Here is a 25,934-nt window from a genome sequence, read left to right on the forward strand (position 1 = left end):
CCTCTAACAGCCAAAAAAACTAACATCATTTTAATCTACTATCCACACCAACCTATTTTACCACTTACAAACACAAACACACAAACACATACACTTCCACTATTAATAAAGAGTTAGTGTTTATATTCACACTACTCTACCTACACACATTGGCAAATAAATCGTTATTTCTTTTCTAGAGTATTGGGTAGCCCTGAAAAGGGCTGTTTTTTTTTTTTTTGCTATGACATTCTTTTTTAGTTTCTAAGAATGCGATGTCCTCTGAGGATAGACTTTCTGGCGATAGGTCTGCTTCTTCGGAAAGAGAAGAAGAACTCTTTGGTGTCGATACGGCAATCGACAAAGCCTCTGTCAGCTTCAGGTTGCTGTTGCTGTTGCTGTTGTTGCTGCTGTTGCTGCTGTTTCTGAAGTCTGTACTTCTCTGTCCATTCTTCTTTCTCCCTGTTCATTTCTTCTCTGAAGAGCTCTTCTATCAGGTCTTCAGTGATTTTTAACATTCTCACATTCTCTATTTCTTCTGGCTTCGGTATCAGACTGTGTCTGACCCTATGCAAATTCACGTAGGCTTCGTTGAGCTTAGCTAGTTTGGAGCACATCTTCTTAGGAGGATGAGTCGACAATGGATGGCTAGACTGGGAACAACCCGGTTCTTAAAGTTAAAGCGCGGACGTGAAGGAAAACATGCCCCACACGGTTTTCGAGCCGCAACGTTCATGAGAGGGATAGTAAGAAATGAAAGAGCATCAATCCAACATTCTTATAGCTAAACAAAAGACAAAGGCATTTTTTTCTAAACACAACATTTTTATTCAAAAATCACTTAACACTAAACAACAACATTTTTAACAATAATCCAACATGATAACATGAAACAATTTTTTTCTAATCACAATCATTTTTTTCTTCAAATACAATCTACTTTAAACAAGGCTGACAACGTTGTGAATGAAATTGTGATTTCCACTGTTGGAAATCATTAGGCCATTGATGGACACTACGTTTCCTAGCTTGAGACAAAAGATAAGCATAATGGTCACAAAACCATCGATCTACTTTCACATCGTTTCTAGCAGAAGAACGAGGATCAAAATGAGTCACTAAATGTTCTAAGGAATAGCCCAGGCTGCGATGATGCAGAAAATACACACAGTACTGTCCACACACCAAGGAATCTGTGCCTTGTAATTTCACGTTATTGAATCGGGTGGTTTGAGCATTTCTTCTCATAAAGTCGATGATATCGTCTTCCAAAGGGGGCAATCCGTACGAATCGAAATATTCCACACAGCCTTCTTGAGGAAAGTAGACGGCTACCCAGTGGGTTCCTGGGAGATGACTTTCGTCCGTGTTGATCACGTAAGCTTGATGGTCTTTAGGTTTGCGATGAGGGAGTTCATCTTTAGCACAGACGACGGGATTCCAAGAAGACGTATACGAACTGTGGTTCAAAAGGTAATAAAGTTCCCAGGTATCCATTGATTTGTGTTTGTTTTCTTCACAGGTAATAATAAGTCGTCAATTCGATCCTGACTTTTTGCTTGAAAATGTCTGACGAATAAACGGTTATTCGTTCTGTTTCCTCACTCTGATTCAGGAGAGCTTCGATACGATGGATCTCTTGAGTGGTTAATGGTGGACAAGAATGTTCACGCAAGTCTTTATACCACTGGTGCAACACGTCTTTGTTCGAGATGAGACTCCAAGCTTCGTCCAGATACTCGTCCAATTTTTCTTCTTGACTCAACATCAGGCATTTATCGTGTTGAATTTGACTGGGATGATCGTTTTGACATCCATAACAATTTTTCTTGATCAATTCCGTCATTTTGTCGACCAAGTGTTTGGCAAAACAGCAGACTAAATGGGCTTCTTGTTCTGGCCATCTCGACTTCATTATGATATCTTCTTCGTCTTTGTCTTGAGATTCTTCTCCTTCCACGGTCTCCTCACATTCCATCTCCAAAGTTTCTCCACTAGGTAAAGAGGGATAACAGTCTTCCATGGCTTTCTAATAATCTAGAATGACTTCTCTCAAACTGTTGATTTCTATGGTATTATCGAATTCTGCATACAGGATGACGTTCACTGTCTGTTTCAGTTGTTCTGCAAACTGAAGTTCCACACGAATCTGGCCAGATTTTATAGGGTGGAAATGTCCCTCGTCGCTGCCTTGGTCTGGAGTAAAATCGAAAGCCCACAAAGTATAGCCTTCTGCATATTCTTTGTAATCAATGCCGTGACTGGTGTTGGTTCCTAACTGGCCGGTGGCTTCGTACAGGGACAAGTACGATCTCAAGTAATTCTTTGCATCACCAAAGTCAGTTTCGAAAGGTCGGGTACACAAAGTCTTGCCATCGCGACTGACTTCGACTTTCTTCACTAAAAAGTGTTGAAAGTTGAAAGGATTTTCAGTGAAGGCTCCGTTGAAGGCTGCATTCGAGACCATACCAAGGATCAAACGTTTGGGTAACTGTCCTTGGAACAGATGATCTTCGATTATGGATTGCAGTCCAGCAGAAATGGTGAACGTTTTCACTTCCACACGTCGTATGGGATACTTGGCGGTCGTTCTGCTCAACGTCTGACTGATGTCGTTTCCCACTTTAGGTAACACTTCTACGCGTCGTACGTAGAGTTTGGCCTCCTCGATTTGGCTTTTGGGATTGCCAGCAGCAGTATTAGCCAAGAAATGGAAAGCGGCACTGCTACGATTCAGTCTCAGGCGAACATTGACACCGTTCAGCAAATATTTCTCTTGCAACCACATGTCCAAATGCAAACGATCCATCAGTTCTAAACTGTTCTTATTTAAGATTCTGTCTCGTCTTGCCACAAAGCCGTCATTGTCACCTGCGTCAGCTATCTTAAACTTGCCCGCTTCGTCATCTACCCACAGCACACAGGCATTGAGATGACTTGTCTTGGCATCTGGTCCGTACGTCAAGAGATTTTCCAGGTAGGCACGGTAAGGGTAAGTATCCATGCTGCTGCTGACTAGTTTGTTATTCAAGTACAAGTCCACTGAGCTGAACAAGGAATGCATGAAATTGTTGACGGGAGCTATAATCTCAGTGTCTTCTACTCCACTATCATCCTTATCTAGAACTTTGACTTTCAAGTACAAGTAACTGCTATTCAGATCGATGTAATCTTCGGGCTGTCCTTTGATTTCAAACTCAATGGGAGCTGAGGCTGTCAATGAGGAGACGGGATGAAATTCCACCCATTGGGATTCTTGCATGGTCATCATGGTGGGGGGCATGGCAAACAGATCCAGTTCCGTCTTGGAACAGGCGCAAGACTCTCGGTGCATCATTTTTTGTTGTTGCTGTGTCTCAATAATCGAAAACGTCTAAGTCTCGAACGGTTCTTCTTTTCTTGGCCTTTCTCGCTTGAAGTCTGGTGAAAGGGTGTTTTCTTCTTCGTCGTCTCTTTCTGCCTTGTCCTTGCTGAATGCTTGACTCGGTAGCGTGCAGGGCATTTATAGGTGTGTCTCGTCGACCTAAAATGTCTTTGCCCGTTTGCAGCAAGACATTTTTGCCAGCCCTCATGAAGGCTTCTTTAGGGTTTTGTTTGTCGATGATGACATTTTGGAGAAATTCTTTGCCTTGTGTCAGTGCCGCATCTTTCAAGGCGTGCAATCCTCGTGTCACCATCGGTTTCAAGACTGGAGCCACCGAACGAAAGGCCGATTTTAACATGTCTCCTAAACCGTGTCCTCGCTGTCGAGCAACCCCTCGGTACACTGGATACATGACTTACTTACTTACGAGTCGTGAGAGAACCGTTTTCGAAAATGGAGTTTCACCGTGACTTTTCCTTTGGTGAATGGAATATCTTGTCCCAAATCTCCTTTTATAGTAATGTTGACCGTGTCCAAATACGACTTGCCGACCGGCAAATAGTGAGGATGGACAAATTCGCGGTGAACGTGGTAAGTGTTTCCACCTTCTTCGCAGATATTGTGGCAGAGTCCACTTTGAAAGGAATGACACGCAGTAACGGCACGGAGGTGTGTCCCACCACGTTGTATTCCACCACATCGGAATACACAAAGATCAAATTCAGTCCTTGGTTCAGTTCTACCGGGGCATGAAAATACTGGCCAAAAGACTCGTTGCTGTAAATGATGGTTTTTTGTTTTAGTGTTTGTTCTACTTTCTTCCTCATCTTTACGTTACCACCCAACATGTCAAACAATTCATCACAGAAATAGAAACCCAAGATTTTTTCCTCAGGAAATTTCATCAGGAAGCGACGAGCTGTTTTGTGGTATTCCAGGGTGACAGCTTTGGACTTGAAAGTCTTAAAAGCTTCCCCAAACACGCCATTAAACTTGGAGGCTATGGCGCTGACCAAATGTTGACCACTAAAATAATAGCCTGAGGGAATGAACAACTCATAGTCGGTCCAATTTGGATTGACTTTGTTTTTTGTTTTATGGGGATATTTGTTATTGTCATTCATCCACTTTTGCAATGGTTCGTCATAAACTTCCACCGTAAATTTACTTTGATCGTCAATGACATTGAGGACTTGGGTCGGGTGAATCATTTCTACCAAAGCCACTTCCCAATGGGCTTCGTGATCTAAGGGGATGGCCTGAGGTAATTTGGCTGTGTAACAGCACAACGTGTTCTTGGGAAACACCTCCATGGAACTGTCACTGGGTAAGGTTAAGTAAAATTGGTTTTGGTGACTCATAATTCTAGAGTTCTGTGGCTGTCCGAGGGGTAAGTGGACGTCAGAGGCGTGTCTCCGCCCAAAATGGGGTTCTGATTGTGGATGTTGGAGTGGTGACTGGCACTGGCACTGGACACAACGTTCCCGTTCGAGGAGAATTTCAGGGAGGGATTGGGAAGCAGGTAACCAATGCAACTGCTCAATAAAATGGTCCACAATTGTTTGTCTCCTTGTTGCAAACTCAAATTGGCGATGGCTGCCCCGATGACACAATACACCACGAAGATTTGGCAGAAAAAGACGATTTGCGTTTTAGGCACACGTTCTCCACACCACACCCACAAGGGTTGTTTTTGTAAATCTTGCACAGAAGAACTAGGGGAAGAAGGAGTGGTCGACGTAGCTGCGTCTGCCGCTGTGTGAAAGGGCATGATAGTCACTTCTTTTTATAGTCGAAGACTTGCGAAGCGTCGATCCAAGAATCGAAACTGGGTGGATATCCTTTCCAACGTACTTTGACTTCTTTGACACGTCGTTTGCCCACTTTACGGGTTCTGCGTTCGAGAATGCTTTCGATGTCGTACACGTCGTCTTCTTTTTTGGTGACACGTTGTAACTCGGGCAAATAAAACGTTCCTTTGAGCACTTCTCCGTTCATGTCTTCCAATTTATAGACGGTAGGATGACGGCCATGCACTCGTCCAGTGACGCGAAACAATTCGGTCGTCCAGTTAGGTAAGTAACCTTTGTCGAAAGTGCGTTTGGTTTTGCCAATGCGCACCCAATCTCCTACGGTCAACTCTCCACTTTTCTTGGGGACAGCCCTCGTCGGGGACGTACCGAACAGGCGCTCGAACACCAGCACTTCGTTGTCGGGAGTCACGTCTTGCGGGGCACGTCCGATGCTTCGATGGTAAGATTGGTTGTACGCTTGCACCAGGTGCGGTAAGATGTCGATGTACTTCAGAGTGTGGTGATGCGTAAAATATTTCCACATGCGTTCTTTCAAAGTGCGTTGAAAACGTTCCACGATGCTGGCTTTGGTTTCGGGATTCTCGGTGGTAAAAAAATGAATGTCACGTTTCTTTAATTCTTTTTGGAAAGCTTGGTTCAGAAATTCGGTGCCTTTGTCCCTTTGCCATCGAAGAGGGCGACGGCCGCTTTGTTTCAACACCCGTTGCAGGGCTCGCACTAACTCGCTGCTCGATTTGGAAGTCAAGGACACGACCCAGGCAAATTTGGAAAAGACGTCGATGACACAAAACAAATATTTGTAACCACGATTGTAGCTGGCCAAATGAGAGACATCGGCTAAATCGGCTTGCCATTGATGATCGATGCCTTCCACTCGGGTGCGACTTCTGGCAAACTTGCGACGAATGGGTTTGTGTAAAGTGTAGGTAGCTTGTTCTTGTAACCATCGTTGCACTTGAGGTAAACGGAGACTTTTCAGTCGCGTTTTGGCAGCACGATACAATTTTTGAACTCCTGCGTAACCTGCAGGATGCGAGGGATCGTAGTAAATGCTGGCTAAGACTTTTTCCATTTTTTGTGTTGGTGTGTTAATAAGTCACCCACTCTTCGGTGATGCTACTTTGGGTGGGTCGAAAGGGTGGTTTGGAAACGGATTTACGTGTCCGATGGGCTACGGGAGTAGAAGTCGAAGGTAGTGGTGGTGGTGGTGGAGGTGGCAATGGAATGGCTTTGGTTTTCTTTTCTTTCTTCTCTTCTGGTTTCCCTTCTTTCTTTTTCACTTCTGTCGAAGGAGGCGTGGACATCATCTTTTTAACCCAAGCTTTCATTTCTTCTCGTTGGGGTGTGGGGGACGGGGTCAACAAGGATGCTGCAATCTTACTCGAAATGGGAGCTGCTGACGGTGTTTGAAACACTTCGCGCATCTCTTCTTCCTCAGGTCTTTGTGGGGTAGCATCTCTGGTGACCCTTGGGGATGGAAGTGGTGGTGGTGGTGGTAATGATGATGATGGTGCTGGACTTTTCATCAAGGTCTTAAAATCTTTTAGAGTGGGTAAAGCTGTTTCGTCTAAAGCTTTCTGGTGAAAGAGTTGCAGTCTTTGCAAGAGTTGACCGTACTTTTGCGATTTTTCTGTTTCGGACAAATCTTGGCGATCCATCAAGGATTGCAATTCGTGTTGTAACTGGGACATCTCGCTCAAATTGGGATTGGAAGGTAAATGCGGGGTGCGTTGTTCTTGCCACCGATGGTATTCCATCCATCGTTTGTAAGGCACTAAAGCTAGTTTTCGTCCTTCCATGGGGTTGTCAGGGGTGAATTCTGAGATCTTGGGACTTCCGAAGGCCTTTTTATCTTGCTCCCATCAGTCCTCCCAACATGGTTCCCAAGACTCCTTTTAGTATGGGGCCTAACAAGAGAGGTAAAATGCCTCCACGTTGGACCAACATCTTCTTTTTTTGACGAATGGGAATTTTCTTTTGAACCATTTTCCGAAGAACGTGACGATGTTTGCCTAAGCATTGTTTCTGGTGTTTGGACAAAGGGACCGTGCCTTTCAAAACGTTCAAACAACATTCGCACACGGTATCGATGACCTCTTTGGAGGCCGTTTGAATGAGTTTTTTTCGTAGAGGTGGAGAAGCTTTGGACAGGACAGATAACAGGTCCCCATGTTTGGCTAAACGTGGTGGCAGTCCTTTCCTTTTTTTTCCTTGGGGTTTTCTGGAGGGTGACATTTTTGCTTGTGGGTTCCGGGACATTCACCGAACAGACACTAACGTCGATGACTTAACGCACACCCTTTTATCTTTTTTTTGGGACTATCGCTTTGTCATAAAGGTGACAATGTTTTTCCGAAAATCGCCAAGGAATCCTCCCCTTTGTTGGCGCCTCTTTTTCTTGGAACGACTGTGTCTTTTTTTAGGGTAACGTCGATGCTTGGCTAAGCGCTTTGTCGGATGACGCGTCTGCCTTTGTCTCTTTCTTTTGTGGCTTCTTGGAGGTGACATCTTTTACAAGTTCACTGATACCCCCGACTTGGTCACAGGTCTTTTTATACTGGAACGCGTCGCCACTGATTGTCTTTACGTTTTATCAGTTTGAGGACAGGCATGACACGTCGTGCAGGGGTACGTAACGGACTAAATCGAGCCAGTTCTTGTTTGGACAAATCCAGTAAACTTTGTAACATGCCCGATCTTTCTTGGACTTTGATTTTGGGAGAAGGTACTTTGTGAGCAGCAGCCACTGCCGCTAAATTGGAAGGTCCTGCTACTGGGGAAGTTCTTTTGGGGGTCATCAACGGAGAAGTTCTTGGTGTAATCAACGTCTCCAAGTATTCTTCAGTTCCTGGTGACATCAACGGAGAAGTGGACAAACGTGAGGCTGCCGGAGACGCTGTGGCAGGTCGTGGCTTGCGAGTGTAAGGTTGCGTCCTGGCCGAAGTGCCTCTCTTGCGACTAGTTTTCTTCTTCTGTGGACTTTTCTTTTTCTGGGGACTTTTTCTCTGTTTCTTTTTCTGGGGGCTTCTTTTCTTTTTCCGGGGTGATGGTGGTGGTGTCTGGTAAGAGGAGGGTCCTGCCACTGGAGAAGTTATTCTTCTTGGGGACCTGGTCTTTTTCTTTTTCTTCTTGGGGCTTCGTTGGACTTTTGTCTTGGGGATAACTTTGGGGGCATTAGGATCCCATCTTAAGAGTGAGCGAATGATGACCCCTCCTAGAGTACCGCTCCCTCCAGGTTTCAAAATGATTTGTTTTTTGGTTTGAGTGTCGATGCGGGGATCGGCCAGTTGGACCAAAGCGACTTTGTTTCGATCGAAAAAGCGTTGGGTTTGATGAGGAATCTGAATGATTCCTTGGAGTAATTGACGTGCCGTCACCGTGAACCATCGTAAGACTTCTTTGAGACTAGCTTCTAAGACACGGGCTCGTGTTTGTGGATCTTTTTCTCGACTGATGCCATACAAGGCACGAATCAATTTGACGGGAAGATGCGACTGAAGGGACGTCATGTTCACACTGTGTGAGACAGACGAAAAAGGGTCTGAGGTTTTTATAGATTTTTTTCATGGGGAGTGAAATGAAGTCGAGGACGGAGACGTGTACAGGACAGGCCCTCCGTCTTGGCACCAGTGGTGAAACAAGTGGGTACGAAATCGCAAATCCTCGGGGGTTGTAGGTTTCAAATCGACGAGTAAATAGGCGTGTGGCGTTTGAGTGGCATCGTCGTACGCCTGAGACAGCCAAGGCGTTCCTAACTGTTTGGCTAAGACTTGCACTTGCGATTTATCTCGAGGGCTTTTAAACAAGACCACGTAATGCGCATTGAGACTGATGGTGCGATGGGCTTTACTTTGTTGAAACAAATTTTGGGTGATGTAAATGACACTGGCATTACGGTGATGCCCTTTGCGCGTGAACCACAGTTTAATTTCTTCTTCGTCTTCTCCTAACATGTCGTCGAAAATGACCAAATGGGTTTGACGGGAGTCAGAGACGATGCCGTCGTCTTCTTTAGGAATGCCTTCCACAAACACGATGGAATCGCCTTGACTTTCTCGCAAGAGGCTGTACGCCGATTGCCACTCTTTGTAACACCACACGATTCGTTGAGGGGGTCGATCGATCAAATGATGTTTATGTTCGATCAAACGTTTGACGAATTCGGTTTTGCCTGAACCGCTAGGTCCAGCAATGAGCATGTTAAAGGGATGGCGAAGATACAAAGCCTCCCAACTGGCACGATCTAAGTGTTCGTCGATGACTTTGACAGTAGAGGAAGAGGGAGCAGAGACAGTAGAGGTAGCCATGGTGTCAGAAATGTCACTTGTGACACGAAAACAAACAAGACAAGAGTTTATATACTTTTTCAGAACACGTTTATTGAATGTTTTTTATCAAACATGAATACGAAAGACATAAAAGCCAAAGGCTTAAGTACAAGAATAAGAGGCACATGATAACGATGAACGTGGAATAAACACAAGTGTCTGTACAACAATCACATGTTTTGGGTAATGTTCTAACTAGTTCAACAGGGGGTAAAGTCACACAAGTGTCCTCCCGAAAAGGTCTTTCAGGTCTGTCCACGACAGTCCTGTCTTGGGTGACGGGTTCTTCTGGCACCGTCACTAACACGGGTTGAAAAGTAACTTTTTTCCTTGAACAACTCTCGTGCATACTGGGCCACTTCTTGGGTCCAAGCCTCAAAATCCCATTCTTTCCAGGCACGGACATCTGTCCAATGGGGATGTAAGTCACAAGCTACACACACATCGTCATACACGTCTTGGGTAGCTAAAAGTTGACGAATCTTTTTTTCCTGTTGAGGTCGAGAAGTATCCAGATGAAAACGCAAGGCTTTGAGCAAAAGGAGTTTTTCGTGACCATTTAAGGCCATGGAGGTGGTAAGTACTGATCGTAAAGAGTCCACAAAGAATCGGCTGGTAAACGAAATCCCAAAAAACAAGTCACTAAGACACACACCACTTGTCGTCCCAAATTGAATGGATACAGTTCTTGTAATAATCGATGGTAATGATCCACGGTTTGAATATGGTCATTGAGTTCCTTCCACGGAATCTGTTGGATGACATGTGACATAAGTCGTGGCATGGCAGCCTGTTTTTATAGTCTCTTTGTTTCGGAAACAATACACGTACTTTCTAGCCAGAGATCTTCGTTCTCCAGTAGGGAATCTAAATCTTGCATACTGTAACCGAAACTTCAGAGTTCGTTTAGAAGTTTCCTCTTCCTCTAAGTAGATTCCACGTAAAATATGTTGATAATCCTTTAACTTGCCTTCCTCAATGTATTGCTGTAGGTGAATCTCGAAGTAACCAAAATAATGAACATTTCGATCATTCACTAACTCAAAGTGTTGAACAAGGTCTGACCACTGAAACAATTTCTGACGAATCAGTTCTCTTATACCATTCAGGTACCAGTGGTTAAAGATCTGGTGACGTAACGGATGCAATTGTTCTTTACGTTTGACTTGTATTTTCACCAGCTCTCGGTAAATGCGTTCTCTCAACTCCACAGGCAAAGCACGAATGTTCTCTAGCAAAGTATCCATGAATAGGTCATACTAAATCCTCTTTGGTCTGACACAAGAAATGTACTCTTTGCACAAACATGGTTTCACTTCAGTGTCGAATTTAAATCGTTGAGTCACTAATCTACACATTACAATTCGTTCAGAAGTTTCCTCTTTCACTAAGTTGACATTGTGTTCAAGATGTTGGTAATTCGTTAACTCTTCCTCTGGAATTCGATGCAGTACGTTTACAATGATGTAACTACAATCGTCCATACCAAACCAATCCTTTTTAAAACTAGAGGATCGTTGATCAATGTCTGTCCGATGGAACACTTTCAATTGAATCAATCCTTGTATAGCCTTCAGGTACCAGTGGTTCAAACACCGGTGACGTAACGGATGCAATTGTTCTTTACGTTTCACTTGTATTTTGACCAGTTCTCGATAAATACGTTCTCTCAACTCCACAGGCAAAGCACGAATGTTCTCTTGTAAAGTATCCATGAACAGATTATTATGGTAAGAAGTTACTTCAATGTCTCGGTCCCACTAAGGGTAAGTAATGACAATTCGGTGACCATCGAGCATGTTCTACGTAGGCCGAATCTTGCGGTTCCCAGTGGTGAAGTGACACACCGCAACTGAAGCACTTGACTTTATCTCCTTCGCCCAAGTAGAAAAATCCGGCTCTGGCTAATTCTTCGGGGGTCGGTCCTCCCAGATACTTTGGCCATTTTCCTTTGAACGATTGAAGACGATTTTCAAAGTCGCAGTATTCCGACAAACGCACAGGGAACGAATATTCGTCTTTCACAGGTTCGTTTCGATGAGGGTTGGGTGACAGGAACAGGAGTTTGCTCAGGGCTGGATGACATCCGTAGGGAGGTAAACGTGAAGGTTGACATTCCCCTTTAAACCCGGTAAAATGTCTAAGAGGACGAGCGGCATCGCTTTCGCATCCCTCAGGTTTGACACGCACAGCATCACTTTCCATGACAGGGGCAGTGAGAACAAAGTTCCCATGATGCTTTACGGCATCGCTCAGGTCACAACGTACAGCATCGGTCCCATCGCAAGGCTCACAATCGCACTCGTCTGCAAACTCCGTTACGCAATTACAATAGTAACCACATGGACAATCGCAGTTTCCTTCCGGACATTTTCCGTCGCAATGCCTGGGTCTTATCCATCCAATATTAGTCACACTAGAGGAAGATACAACTTTTTTACAATCCCCAAACTGAAACGATGTCTTTTTCAAAGTATTCATCTTGTTCGCTCGGTCTTGGTAGTCACAATGAACTATCGATCTTGACCATAGCCCCCTTTTTATACTAGTCGCAATGCAGTCTCCAGCTTGTACATCTTTCCTTTTTTACGTTTTTTATGTCTTGTTTCGGAAGGTACCGTCTCTAAGGTACCGTCAACATTGTACCGTAGTGTGATGGGTGGAAAGGCCATAGAAAGGTAAGGGCAGTGCGGAGACCATCGAGTATGTTCCAGAATAGCTGAATCTTTATAGATACATAGATCCATTCGTAACTTCAGTCCGCAAGCAAAACACTGTACCTCGTATCCCAATCCTGACTCAGGTCCCAAGTAGACAAATCCTGTTCTAGCTAAAACATGCGAAGAAGGTAATCCTTCCCTATCCGTAGGCCATTTCTGAAACGTGTCCAATCGACGGGCACAATCACAATAGTCAGGTAAGAAGACTGGAAAATGGTAGGGTTTGAACTTGGAGTTCTCATCGGGTTTCTCACTCGATTCTTGCTGTGGCGAAGTCATCTTTCTGGTGGGGTAACTATCTTACAACCAATGTTTTATACCAACGTGTCCATACGGTAAGGTGAAATGATTGGGAAGTCGAACTCGCTTCTGGTACACGATTTGATAGACTTTTTCCAAGGGTCGACTGACGATGTGGTGAGTGGGTAAACGTACAATCTTGTTCGGTTGATAGGTGGTCACTTTAAAGTTTCCATCCTCTCCCGATTGCAAGGCTTCTTTCAATACCCCAAAGTTGACCACTCGACTGGTACGATAATTCAGAGTCAGTCCTTTCACTTTGCACGTCGTGTGCACTTCTCCTTGTTTGTCACGGTATTCGTAGCCGTAATTTTTGGGACCGCCACTGACGAAACTTAAAATCTTGTCGTCGGGATGTTCGTCTGTCCAGGCTCCTAAACGGTCTCCTTCGATGTTAGGGTGATGTTGAATTGGGTGATGGATGTAAATGCAACTGTCCGTGTCAAAGTACAGAACGCGTTCTTCTAACAGTTCTAAAGCTTCGTACAATTTTAAGCGAGCATGGGCTGTCACGTAAGCCGCAATGATGACATTTCCAAAAGGGTCGTCTTGTACAAAGTCCAGATCTTCTTCGTAATTGACCAAGATCAAATTCTCTCGAACGACGTCCACCTGTTTCATGTATTTGGTTTTGTCGTGAATCATCTGGAAGTAGCGGGAAGGTTCTGTCAAATATTCCGTCTTGGGTAAACACGGTCGTTGTGCCATTTTACCCCACAAGCAATTTAACATCACTTTGGCAAACGATCGCCTGCCTTCGTTTTTCTCGATGTGGTCTAAAGTGATGCCTTCTTGTTCGTAGTATTTCTCTTTGAATTGTATTTGGTCTTCGGGAGTGTGACACCAGGAAGGATAGCCGCTGGCTTCTTGTTTCAGTTTCAAAAAGGCATCCACGTAGTCGGCGAAAATGCCTTTCTGAGTAGGGTCACCCTTGCGGTATTGTTGTGTCTTGGGAAAGTGACAAATTTCGTACACTTCTAACAGTTGGTATCCCATGTCCAGAGCTTTGAACAATTCTACGCTGACCCAGGTTCCTGTCAAGGCACGTTCTTCCTGGGTGTGATGACAAGGTTGGTCTTGGTTGCACGTTTCGGCACAAGTACGGCACAATGGAAACATCAGTTTGCCTTGACAATGGTGAGGTAAGACGGGATGGTATAGGTTCGTGGGAGGCAAAACTTTGCACTTGATCAAGCCTTCGTATTGTCGAATGTTTTTCAGGTCGATGTGTTCCGTCAGCGATTGCGGATGCCCTACGGGAAAGCGACAATATTTGCACACGTAAGGATACAGTGAACACACGTTCAAGTATTTGATTTCTTCTCCTTTCTCTTCGTCGGCTTGGTACAGCAAACAGGTGGCATTGGTCCTTCCTCCGTACAAACTATCCCTCGGGTTCAGCGGGTCCATGAACTGGTAACTTTCCACGAGGCGTTTAAACTCGGGATCGGTTTTCATACGGTGATCGTACTCGTGTTCCCACATTTCCACCACTTGGTATCCTTCCTGTTCTAACTTTAGGCGTCGCTGACAAGTGTCCTGGTAGAAGTCTTCCATGGTTCGTTGCAAAAACTGATTTTTAGTGCCACGGTCAGGGTAACAGACGGGACATCCGTGAAATAAGCAACCGTTAAACTCGTACACGATCTTGGGGTTTTCTAAGTCCCAGCCATCGACCGAATACGTTCCGATGGTCTTTTCGCCCCCTCCGTTGCGGGCATGCTTAATCCACTTGTCTTCCTTGTCGCACAAGTAATGTAACCAACGTAGGGCTTTGACCGAGTATTGACGTTTGACAAAGTGGGTCGTTTGAGGGCTGATGACAGCCACGGTGTTTTCAGGCATGAATCGTTGTCGATACACTAAGGAACACGCTTTGGCAATGGTGCAAGCTTCTTTCAAAGGATCGACCCCTCCGTGTTCCATGAACAGTTCTCGAAATTTTCCACAGCAACGCCGTAAAATGTCCACGTCGGAACGAAAATACTTTAGCATTTCTTCCTGAAAGTCGAAAGGGTCCGAGGCGTGAATCTGGTACCAAGCGTAGAAAGCTTCTCGTTGTTCGGTACGCATGTTGTCGGGGTCATAATAGTGAGCCTCAGGTAAATGGGGTAGAACGGCGTGTTGATTGGCTTCCGTATTGAAAAAGTGTGGAAAGTACCCTTTAGCCATTTCTGTCATTCCAAACGTTTTAGGCATTCGACTCAAAGGCATGGCCAAATAGCTCATCGAATCTTTAAACTGTACTTGTCCCACTTGCATGAAAATGATTTTGGCTCCGTTCAAAGTCACTTTAGGACGCTCGGTGCCTTGTTCCGTATGGCACCTCAAAAGAAACTGTCCATCGTATCCGGAGAAATTGTGAGCCATCACCGTGGCATGACGATGACAATCTCCGTAACGTTCGATGCCCTCTTGGCTCCACGTCTTGTCGACGGGGTCTAAGACCCATTGGGCAAAATCGGCTAACGTGTTTGGTCCCTGAAAGATTTTTTCACGCCCTCCGGGTATCTTGCTGCAGTGATGGCAATGACTGAAGATAGGTTCTTGAATGCACTTCTCGCACGCTCGATGAGCCACGCAGAAATTAGGAATGTGAATGCCGGTTTCTTGCATGCATTCGAAATCGAAAAAGATGAAATTGCCTTTCTTCTTGTGACCGTCCTCTTTCTCTGGTGGGGGTTGGTATTTTTGCACGTAACATTGGTGTTCCAAGTCCACGATGTGGTGACAAATGTGACATTTTTTCTTTCCTGAACATACGTGTGCCTTGGTATTATTGGTACGTATGACTTGTTCACACGTAGAGCACAATATCAGCAGTTGACAAGCGCATTTCTTCTGTGAACCTTGCGTTTTCAGATGTTGTTGGTAACAGGTAGGGCTGACAAACGTGCGCAGACAAGTGGAACAAGGCACTGGTTCTTCGCTCAGACAGGGTGAAGAGGCCAAACATCCTGTGCATTTCGATCCACAATGCTTGTGTTGCTCTCGATTGTTATAACCATGGTCACATTTCTCACAGTAATAACTGTATTTCAGGAATCCAGTGATACTGGTAATGGTATCGAAATGGTCATCGTGATGATAAAGGTGAATGTATTTTCCGTCCTTAAAATCTTGCCCTCGAAACAATAGAGGTCCGCGCACTTCTTGAGGGTGCACTTTCAAGGTGTATCGTGGAGCTAGGGCATCTTGCAATTTTTGCATCTCAGGAATGCCACAGGGTGTGTCTTTGGGCAGGCCAGCTTGTTGTAACAGGAGTTCTGCTTCGTTTCGTTGTTTGGCTCGATCGGATCGTTGAATAGTGTCCCAGGTTCTTTTCCATTCTACCGTGTCGTTCTTGTTGGCATAGGTTCGTCCCACCACGATGGCACGGGCTAAACACATCTGGTCATGAGGGTTGTTAATTCGGACGAGACTCGTTTTGGTGTTGCGAAGGTCGTCCACCAATAACATCTTTTTGCGTCCTGTCCCTTGAGGAGGAGAGACGTGGGTCATGTCCAGTGTGGCTTTACCATCGGTGATGTCAAACTGATCATTAGATTGTTGTACGTGTTGAATCTTGTCCATGACTTTGGAAGCAGTCAATTCTGCAGGGGTGCTAAACTCGATCCAAACAGGGGATTTCAAACCGTCGTGTTGTATGGAAAGTCTCAAGCGATCGTCTTCTTTGGGTTGACATTGTCGCTTGAGTGCAGTGAGCAAAGAATCCCACACCTCGGTGATGAACACTTCTGCTTTCTCTAACGGCACTTCAGCCTTGAAATCTTTTAAACTTCACCGTGTATTTGTAAGCCGTGGTTCTAAATTTTCTAGAGGAGCGCTTTTCAGTCTCTCGAATGGAATAGTACTTTTCAGGGTTGACTAAGGGTGGTGAACTTGGTTTAGAGGTTTCAAATTCTGGTTCACTCATGTCCTCTTCAAAATCACTGGCATGAATTTGTGCCAAGATTTCAGCCCTGGTACGAGGCGATAGATCACGTTTCTGCCTCTTACTTTCTTCTTCTTTCTTCTCGAATGAATGGGATCGTTTCATCTTGAAAGCAAAAAGTCAAATGACTCAAGTTCAAACACCATAAACTACTTTATAGTCATAGCAGACCAGCGTATATAAAAGGGTGTGTGTCTTGTCCTTTCACTATTCATTTCACTCTCAAGCCGAGCACAACGATGGAAGAGACTAACCACATGGAACGTTTCGTCAGAGCTTTGCGAGGGGTCATTAGAAAATTCTCTTCAGACCAGCCTACGGACTACTCTCCTTCCTTTAGAGATAAAAGTCAAGATACTTGCTATATCTGTCAGAAGAAAGGGCATTGGTCTTCAGAGTGTCCAGACCGTCAAAAAAGAAAAAAAACAGGGGATAAAAAAGACAAAAGTCAAGATACCTGTTATTATTGTAAAGAAAAAGGACATTGGTCTCCAGATTGCCCAAAAAAGAAACAAGAGGAGTCAGAAGAAAACAGGAATTCTTCAGAAGAAGAGAGGGATTCTTCAGAGGAAGAGAGCGATTCTTCTGAGGAAGAAAGAAGACAGGTGAAGAAAAAGAAACAGGAGAAAAAAAGAAGAAGGGAAGAAAGCGAGGAGGAAGAAGAGGAAAAGAGTGTGACGGTGAAGAAATTCAAAAAACAGAGAGACTAAACAAGGAGAAATCAATGAACTTTTTATTAAAGTGTTGTGTTGTGAATTGTGAATTGAATTGTAAAAAATGGAGAAAAGAATAAATGAATGATATAAGGTAAGAGTCTTTGAGTTTTGATTTTAAAATAAGAAGCTACACTCACGCACTCATACACAGACACGTACTATAAGGGTAACATGGGTGAGTTTTTTTTTTTTTTGAGTTATTGGCAAATTGAAATTGTATTTCTTTTCGAGAAATGTGGGTGGCCCTGAAAAGGGCCTTTTCTTCTTTATGGTGAAGGGTTGAGTTTAAGCAATCAATTTTAACTGCCTTAAGCCTTTGCCACGGCCAAGGCCTACTTCTGGACTGCGTAATGATGATGATGATTGGGTTGAAATCACTAAGGGTGGTACGGTAGGCTTAGTCACAGGGTTGACATGTTTGGCTCGGGAAGGTCGTATTCTCTTCGGTCGTGATAAAGAAGTCTGATACATTTGTTTCAGACTTCTTAACTCCGCTAAAATGTCCAACAGTACCGTGACCGTTTGATTTTCACCCTCTTGTTTCTTTGCTGCTACTTCTTCTTGCTGTTGTTTTTTTCTTACCTCTTCTTCTTGTTGCTGTTGCTGTAGGAGAAAAGCCTGTTCCGCTTCCTTTTGTCGTTGTATAAATTTCTCCAATTCTTCTTTCTGTCTCTGTCTAAAATTCTCCACTTGCGGTAATGAAGAAGGTAACGAAGGTTCCGGAACAAATTCTTGCGAGGAGAGAAAATCCACAAAATCCCAATTCACCTCTTCTGAAAGTAAGTCCGGGTTCCCTTAGGCGGTCTCCCCTGCTGGTGCACCCCACTGGATCGTTTTCTGAGTTTCCGTCATGTTGAATCACTATCGCATAGATTGACTGCACACAAGCGCTAGCGAATCTATATTGACTACGTGACGTCACAGACTGCTCTCTTCGGATTGGATGCGGGCTGACTGAATTCTGTAACGCGTGTTCGGATTGGTGAATGAACTCAATCCGTTTCAATCCTTTCTGTCCCTATAAATAAGCGCAGTTCACTGCATTGATTCACCTATTCTCGGAGCCTCAACATGTGGACCGACGTTGAATCTTCAACCCTTGTGTCAACAGTGATGTTCAGGACGGACATGCTCATGTATGTCCGATCCAAGTGGACCGTTGTCTACAGGACCAACAGCAGTCTGTGGATAAGAAGAGTCTATATAGAGAGACAAGGTTGCCTCAAGAGGACTCTGATGTATGGCCCTGCTGTAAGACGAAGTTTGAGGAAAAGAAGATGTCGCAAATGCCCTTTATGTTAAGGGCATATTAACATAAACCAAAGGCCCTTTTCAGGGCCAGCCATATTTCTCGAAAAGAGATAGCCTTTCCATTGCCTACCCCTTTTTTAAAAAAATTTTTTTTTAAAAAAAAAAATCCCATGTTAAATTCCCCTTGTCCGTAGAGTGACCCACGATTTATTGCCATGTTAAATTCCCCTTGTCCGTAGAGTGACCCACGATTTATTGCCATGTTAAATTCCCCTTGTCCGTAGAGTGACCCACGATTTATTGCCATGTTAAATTCCCCTTGTCCGTAGAGTGACCCACGATTTTTCGCCATGTTAAATTTCCATTGTCCGTAGAGTGCCCCAGGGGTGTTTTTAATGCTAATTCCCATTGTCCGTAGGGTGCCCCCCTTCACTACTTATGTTAACATATTGACCATTGTAACAAAACATTTCCATTATGACCCTATACCGGCCCTTATATGTTAACCTATGGACCATTTTAACAAAACGTTTCCATGATGACCCTATACCGGCCCTTGTATGTTAAACTATGGACCATTTTAACAAAACATTTCCATTATGACCCTATACAGGCCCTTGTATGTTAACCTATGGACCATTTTAACAAAATATTTCCATTATGACCCTATACAGGCCCTTGTATGTTAACCTATGGACCATTTTAATAAAAGATACATAGATTCTTGAATACTGAGAGCTCATCAACGCATTGACGTACTGGGGTAAGGAAATTAGCGTGGAATAGAATCTAAGCAAAACTGACTACCCAACAAGAAGTAAAGATGATCTAAGTCATTATTCTACTTTGATTAACATTAGTACTGACCATAAATTTGTTTCTCTCTCTCTCTCTCTCTCTCTCTCTCTCTCTCTCTCTCTCTTCTTTTGGTCGGTTTGACTAAACATTTACCACCATTCTTCATAGTTAAAGAGACGTTGTGGTATTTTATAAGCGAAAATCCTCTATTCTCGTCTTTTGGGGGATTTTCGCCCTTATCTTGATATGATGGTCAACAGAGAGAGCCAGAGAGAAGGGGGGAGTGGTCTTTAGATATTTTCATATTTAATTAATAATAATCGATTTTTAGAACATTATAATAGGTTCAAGAAACAACAACAAACATCAACAAATCCTTAAATACATTACGTATGTCTTCCCCGTACCCAAGACATTTATCTTACTGTGTCGATCTGCAATTGCAACTTTCTATCATTGATTATATAAACACTTTACATAGGTCCCAAGGGAACTGTACAGAAACCGTCATGAATAACGATATTGTAGGTTACTTGGTGCGATTTCAGTTTCATGGTTTCTAATCCAGCCCAATTTCTTTTTTCTCTCTCACTCCAGACTTCTGCGTATTGTGTCACTTGTGCATGAGAGGGGAGGGGGAAAGGTAAAATGAATGGATTGAGATTAAATTGTGTACCATATTAAATTCATTTAGAAAACGGGGATTATTATTATTTTTTATCGTTATTTTCATACCTCACTAATGAATAATGAGTGGCAATTCGTCATTGATCTATAGGAATAGACCCAACAGCACACAGTTTCTTAATGTATATATATATATATATATATATATTGCTAATTGGATATTGTTGAGGATCAATCGCAAAATTTGTTTAACAAAGTCTCTTCTTTTCTTACAGATGGTGAAAATGATGATCGTTGTGGTACTTATATACGCAGTATGCTGGTTACCCCTACACGCCATCACCCTGGCAGGGGACAGACACCCATCTATATATAATATTCACAACTTTCAGGTCATATGGATAGCCTGTCATTGGCTGGCCATGAGTCACGCATGCTATAACCCGATCGTATATTTCTGGATGAACAAGCGGTTCAGAGCCTGCTTCCAGAATTTGTTTTGTATGTGTTCATCTTGCCAGAAAAAGTTGAACAAGCATTTCTACTCTCTAACGAACATTGACACCAATATGCGATTTCAGACAGAGCGAATACAAAAGTGATTCAGATTTAATATTAGTCAGAATGATATCTGCTTTTAGTGCTTCCCAGTGTAGTGTTAGACAGCTTGATAATTTTATCCAGTGTCAGGGTACTTTTGATTAAGATAATGGTATAGTGACTATTATGCACAAACACTATTCAGTTAGTGAAATTGCTGTCGCCGGCAGGTTCATGTGTGGTATATATTTCAGTATTGTTACAGTCCTGGGATTGAATACATTCCGTAGCCCTCGCAAGATTTAAAAAAAAAAAAAAAAAAAAAACATATCAGGACAGCAACTAAATATTATTACCATTCAGTTACAAAATGTTATGATCAACATGAATTTGTCTTTAAAGTTCAACAAGTAGTTATGAATAGAGTTATAATTACCGCACGCTTTCACGGCTCCTTGTATTATTGGTGGAAGAAACTGTTCAACAAGAGGACATACAATTTGAATCCTCGCTTCCACACCCACCTGTATTGACAAGTTGTTCGCAAAACTATTTCCAATATGGACATGAACTTCTGAGGTATGGGATTTTGTGCATTATATTTAAACAGTTTTCCGATGAGATATCAAAATGCAAAGAGAAATATATACGAACAAAATATTACCGATTCTATTATAATAGATGCTCTATCTAATATGCATTGACTGCATTGTCCTAGTGTAAAAAACAAACTATGGTGACTGCAGGACGTTTCATGTCTTAACTATATAAATGTATATTTGGCAAGAGATAAGTGCGTATGAGTTTGTTGTTTCAAGTGTGTATACTTTATTAATTTATAGTTGGAATATAAAAATTATGTGCATCTAGTATCGCATTTAATGTATGCTTCTTCAGTTACATTATGTTTTGAAAGAAATGGATAGCGTCTTTTATTTTAAAATAACAATAACGTCATTACGTAACTTCAAAAATGATATGCATCGTCATAACAATTGTGTGTATATATATATATATATATATATATATATATATATATATAAGACAGGATCTAAAAGATACACGAGTCTCTAATGAGACCTGAATCAGTAAAATAATGTTATAAAACAGTCATACATATAATTATATTGTTAAAAAGGATATACAATTTATGAATTAAAAAATTATTCAGTTTTATACAGTGTACTGTTATTAAGGCCCTTAGGATAAAAGGTATCTAACTTATGAATCCAGTAAGTTTCTTTTATGAGTGTATTCATGTCACCATGCACAATATATATTGGCGTGAAAGAACAATTGAGTAGAGAGTGATTATTGGTGTTATAGTGTGTTTAAATATTAGAGGAAAACTGAGGATCTCTATACTTTTTTATATTAAAGCGATGATTATTCATACTCTTAGAAACTTGTTGAAGTGCTTGTCCAACATATTGCATGCTACGTATTTTACAGGTTATTGTGCATGGTGACATGAATAGACGCATAAAAGAAACTTATTGGATTCATACGTTAGATACTTTGTGTCCTAATGGCCTTACTACTATTGTACTATATACAATTATATATTTCCTTAAATATATAAATTGCATATCCTTTTTAACAATATAATTATATGTATGACCGTTTGTCTCTATTTTACCTTATTAATAATTTATAGTGAATTTCGATTTCATCTTTCAGCGTAAGTATATCATCTAAAAAGAACAGTATGTTAGAAATGTAAATATTCAAATAGTGTGAGTTTAATTATAACTATTTTCATTTCATTTTCAACCAGTTCCTGTTAATAGTATCCAAGATGCACAAACCAACGTTCTAGTGAATGAAATTTCGTTTCCATACCAACACGCAATTTTCCAACAGTAATAAAGAACTTTCATTTAGCAAGCACATACAAATACGTTTGATTTCAACATTGATGTTGACAAGTATAATACATAATGAACAACAAACCTATCTGAATTACAAACATTCAATATATACTGAAGATATATACTTACGTATACACACCCACATTCCCTAGCACACTCTTACACGCATATATAAACGTGTGCATTATATATGTATATGCATATACCCATACACATGATTACGTAGACCCACATACATATATGCACATACGTCCATTTACACTGAGACTGTGTGAATGCCACACAGTGTCATCAATATATAAACAGTAAGAGCTGCACTTAATGTCATTCAACGTACGCTATACTTGAAGTATAACATAGCAATGAATGTATTAAACAATGAAAAAGGTGAATGTAACTTAACCGTCTATTCACCATATTATAACGTTCAATTAGTGTTATCTGAATATCATTTCCCAGATTTCTAACTTCGGTAGTTTTACTGCAGTTCAGTATTTTGATAGCTTTCAAGACGCTCAGACCTCTTCAAAATTAAAAGTTCATATACGTTTCTTTGGCTGCAAATAATTGTAAAACATAGGAGATACTCACCTTCAAGCTGCAATAATTACAAATGCTTTGATCGAGATGACCGTTATGGAGTCTTTTTCATCTCCCTGACTCACCATGTAAAGTACGAGCAGACACATTTATTTTCCAGGGTTTTCGACATTATGTTACTATTACTATATTTAAATATTACTTATAGCCAGCATTTTGTGATAAATTTCTGTACAATATAGCTCTTAAAGATTCACTGATTTTTTTATTGCTAATTTTGCATCGAACTGTTGAGGTAAGCATTGGTTAAATAATGATAGAAAAACCTTTCCTTTCCTACTAGCCTGATTTATCAACATTTCCATTTAATAAATTCCAAACTAACGATACGTTATGATATGGTTTGTATCATAACCTTCTTCTCATCTCTTGCTATGAGAAGGGATTACTCATAAGTTAAGATATGTCTTTGTCCATGATTAGAGTGAGAGAGAGAGAGAGAGAGAGAGATAGAGAAGGAATTTAGGCTCTCTAACAAGGGTGTCACCAATAACCGTGGAGATACGAATAAATATTGGTGAATGAGGTACGGAATCGCTGTAAGGAAAAGATAGAGCTGTTCTGACTCGAGCAACGAACTTTTATTGATATATATATATATATATATATATATATATATATATATATATATATATATATATAATTCTAAATTCTAAGGATACATTTGAAAAGCCTTTATATTAAGAATACACGAAATACATATAAACTTATACTTTCCCATCGAGCTTACCAACTTCATTGTATAATTTCTGCCTTTTAGAATGTAATACAGATAGTTAAATCTCGATTAACTTTATGATATCCAGTGAGTATAAAATTTAACAGTTGCTATTAACGCAATAATCATTTTGAAGAAATGTACTGTACTAAATTTAAAATAGAAAACTAATTTCGAATAGGTTACTAAACATTGCTCATTATTAATTAAAGAGTCTTTTATTTCCAAATTAAATCTAAACATGAAGTTGGTAGCGAATTCATCTTTTCCAATAATACCCACCACAAATACGATTAAACATTACATTTTATTATAATATATCATATAAAGAACTCACAAAAATGTTGGGAAAATATGAACTTTACCGTTAAAGTCTCAAATATTAAAAAGTGCCCATTCTTTAAAGAACTTTGCGAACACAAACGATTCTAACCTGTAAGGAAAAGACGGAGCTGTTATGACTCGAGGAACGAACTAACTCTTCGTAAGCCTGCTTCGCTATTTATAGAGTTTTTGCGTTCGCTCAGTCCAGTGAGAACATGACCCTTGAACTTTTCCATGGCGATCGTGTGAACCATCTGCGTAACGCATCGTTATTGATATAATAATTTGTCGGTTCAGCAGCTCCCCCCACCCCCAATCTAAATTGATGACATTTAGATACGAGCGAAATGTATTTTATGCTGAAAATGGTTGACATTTAGATACGAGCGAAATATATTTTGTTCTGACAATTGTTGATATTTAGTTACGAGCAAAATGTATTTTATGGATTTCTGCACCTGCTTTTAAAGCGCGATCTTTATAAAATAGCATACATTTATATTACACAAATATATCAATTTTATCTCAGTATATTTTAGTGGAAACTTACTTTCAATATAAATTAATGAAAAATTACTTTTAATACAATTTAGAGAAAATTTCAATCTTAATAATTTTACTTAAACGTTCTGTCCTAATAGATACTCAAGGTTTCTTTCCAAGATGACTTTCTATGTCAGTATGCTTAATGTTATATATTACAGATAAGGAGATAATCGTTGTCTAGTATTTGATAACGTGACAATATCGATTGATCTTTAAGGGTGTACTTCCTAATTCACTATGTACAAAATCATTAGGGGAAGACATTGTTTAACACCAATAATAGTTTTGCAAAAATATATATGAAACTGTTCAGCAGCATTTCCTTCAACGAATCTCCACACTTCTGATAGATAATTAAGAAATTGGTGAAATTAGTATGTCAAATACATGAACAGCGTTTGGGGATGACAAGTGGGGCGACCACCACAGGCCTCGCTCTTGAGGGGGTCCCGCACTTCAGGTCTACTGTCGTCCTTATGAGTTTGTCAAGCTATATTCTCCGGAAAATTGGAAACGCTGTTCTTAATTCGTGTCTTCATGTCATTTGAAATATGATAATAATAATCAGTTTATTAGGCCAAAGGTATTGTCGTCATGTTATTATTTCGATTAAAACACCCGTTGTCCACAAACAGGATTTTTTTTTTTTTACGAATAATGAAAAATCTAAATTCGTGCTCCAAATCGCGAAAGTTGATATAGTCTAGACATAATCAATGTTTGCAGTAGCATACCAATCGAGATACCGATACTCTGGCCCCGCGCGGTCATAGTCGGCCGTAGGCCCCGCGTAGTCCTAACGCCGCCTCTGGTCAAATATGTACAATGGTACCTTTGGAGCACATTTTCAAACTTGTATAAGTATTTATCTGTTGCTAATAATGCCTTAGACGCTTGTTTACTTAAAGTTTATGAGCAAGTGTGAGAAAATCCTGATGTAAAATCATTTCTAAGAAATACAAATTGCCTATTAATCTCTAACTGCAAGTCTTAAAAAAAATAAAGAATCATTTGATATTCTTTCTCCCTTGCGGAAATGATATGTTTTGTTTTGTTTGTAGAAATTTTATGGAGCCATTAATCACAATATGTACTTAGAGCACTTAGTCTTTTTCAAAACCCTATTTTGACTCAGAAAATGTTACTAGGGCATTTGCGTATAAAATCATTAACAGCTGTAGCATACCTAAGTCACTCCTGGAATACCACTATTAATCAATTCTTCTTCAATGTTATTAATTAAGATGGAAAATAAGAATGGTGTCAAGCATTCTCTTTGACGCAGACCAGTTACAAATAATATAACCTTCTTCTGTATCATTAGTAAACATGGAAAATAAGAAGGTGTCAAACATTCTCTTTGACGCAGGCCAGTTACAAATAATTGAACCTTCTTCTATATCATTAGTAAACATGGAAAATAAGAAGGTGTCAAGCATTTTTTTTGACGCAGGCCAGTTACAAATAATAGAACCTTCTTCTGCATCATTAGTAAACATAGAAA

General features: G+C 41.2%; 1 protein-coding gene across 1 annotated transcript in view; it reads left to right on the forward strand.

Moving 5' to 3' along the window:
* Nucleotides 1-21,164, forward strand: part of LOC149802487 (RYamide receptor-like) — a 53,388-nt gene extending 32,224 nt beyond the window's left edge. Inside the window, exon 2 of the mRNA XM_089951523.1 lies at nucleotides 20,107-21,164. Within this exon, the coding sequence (XP_089807649.1) occupies nucleotides 20,107-20,433 (327 nt within the window). The 3' untranslated portion in view covers nucleotides 20,434-21,164. The remainder of the gene's footprint in view (nucleotides 1-20,106) is intronic.
* Nucleotides 21,165-25,934: the final 4,770 nt, after the last annotated feature.

Source organism: Sinohyriopsis cumingii, chromosome 3 (assembly GCF_028554795.1).
Source record: "Sinohyriopsis cumingii isolate HCF-2022 chromosome 3, ASM2855479v2, whole genome shotgun sequence".
Lineage (NCBI taxonomy): Eukaryota > Metazoa > Mollusca > Bivalvia > Unionida > Unionidae > Sinohyriopsis > Sinohyriopsis cumingii.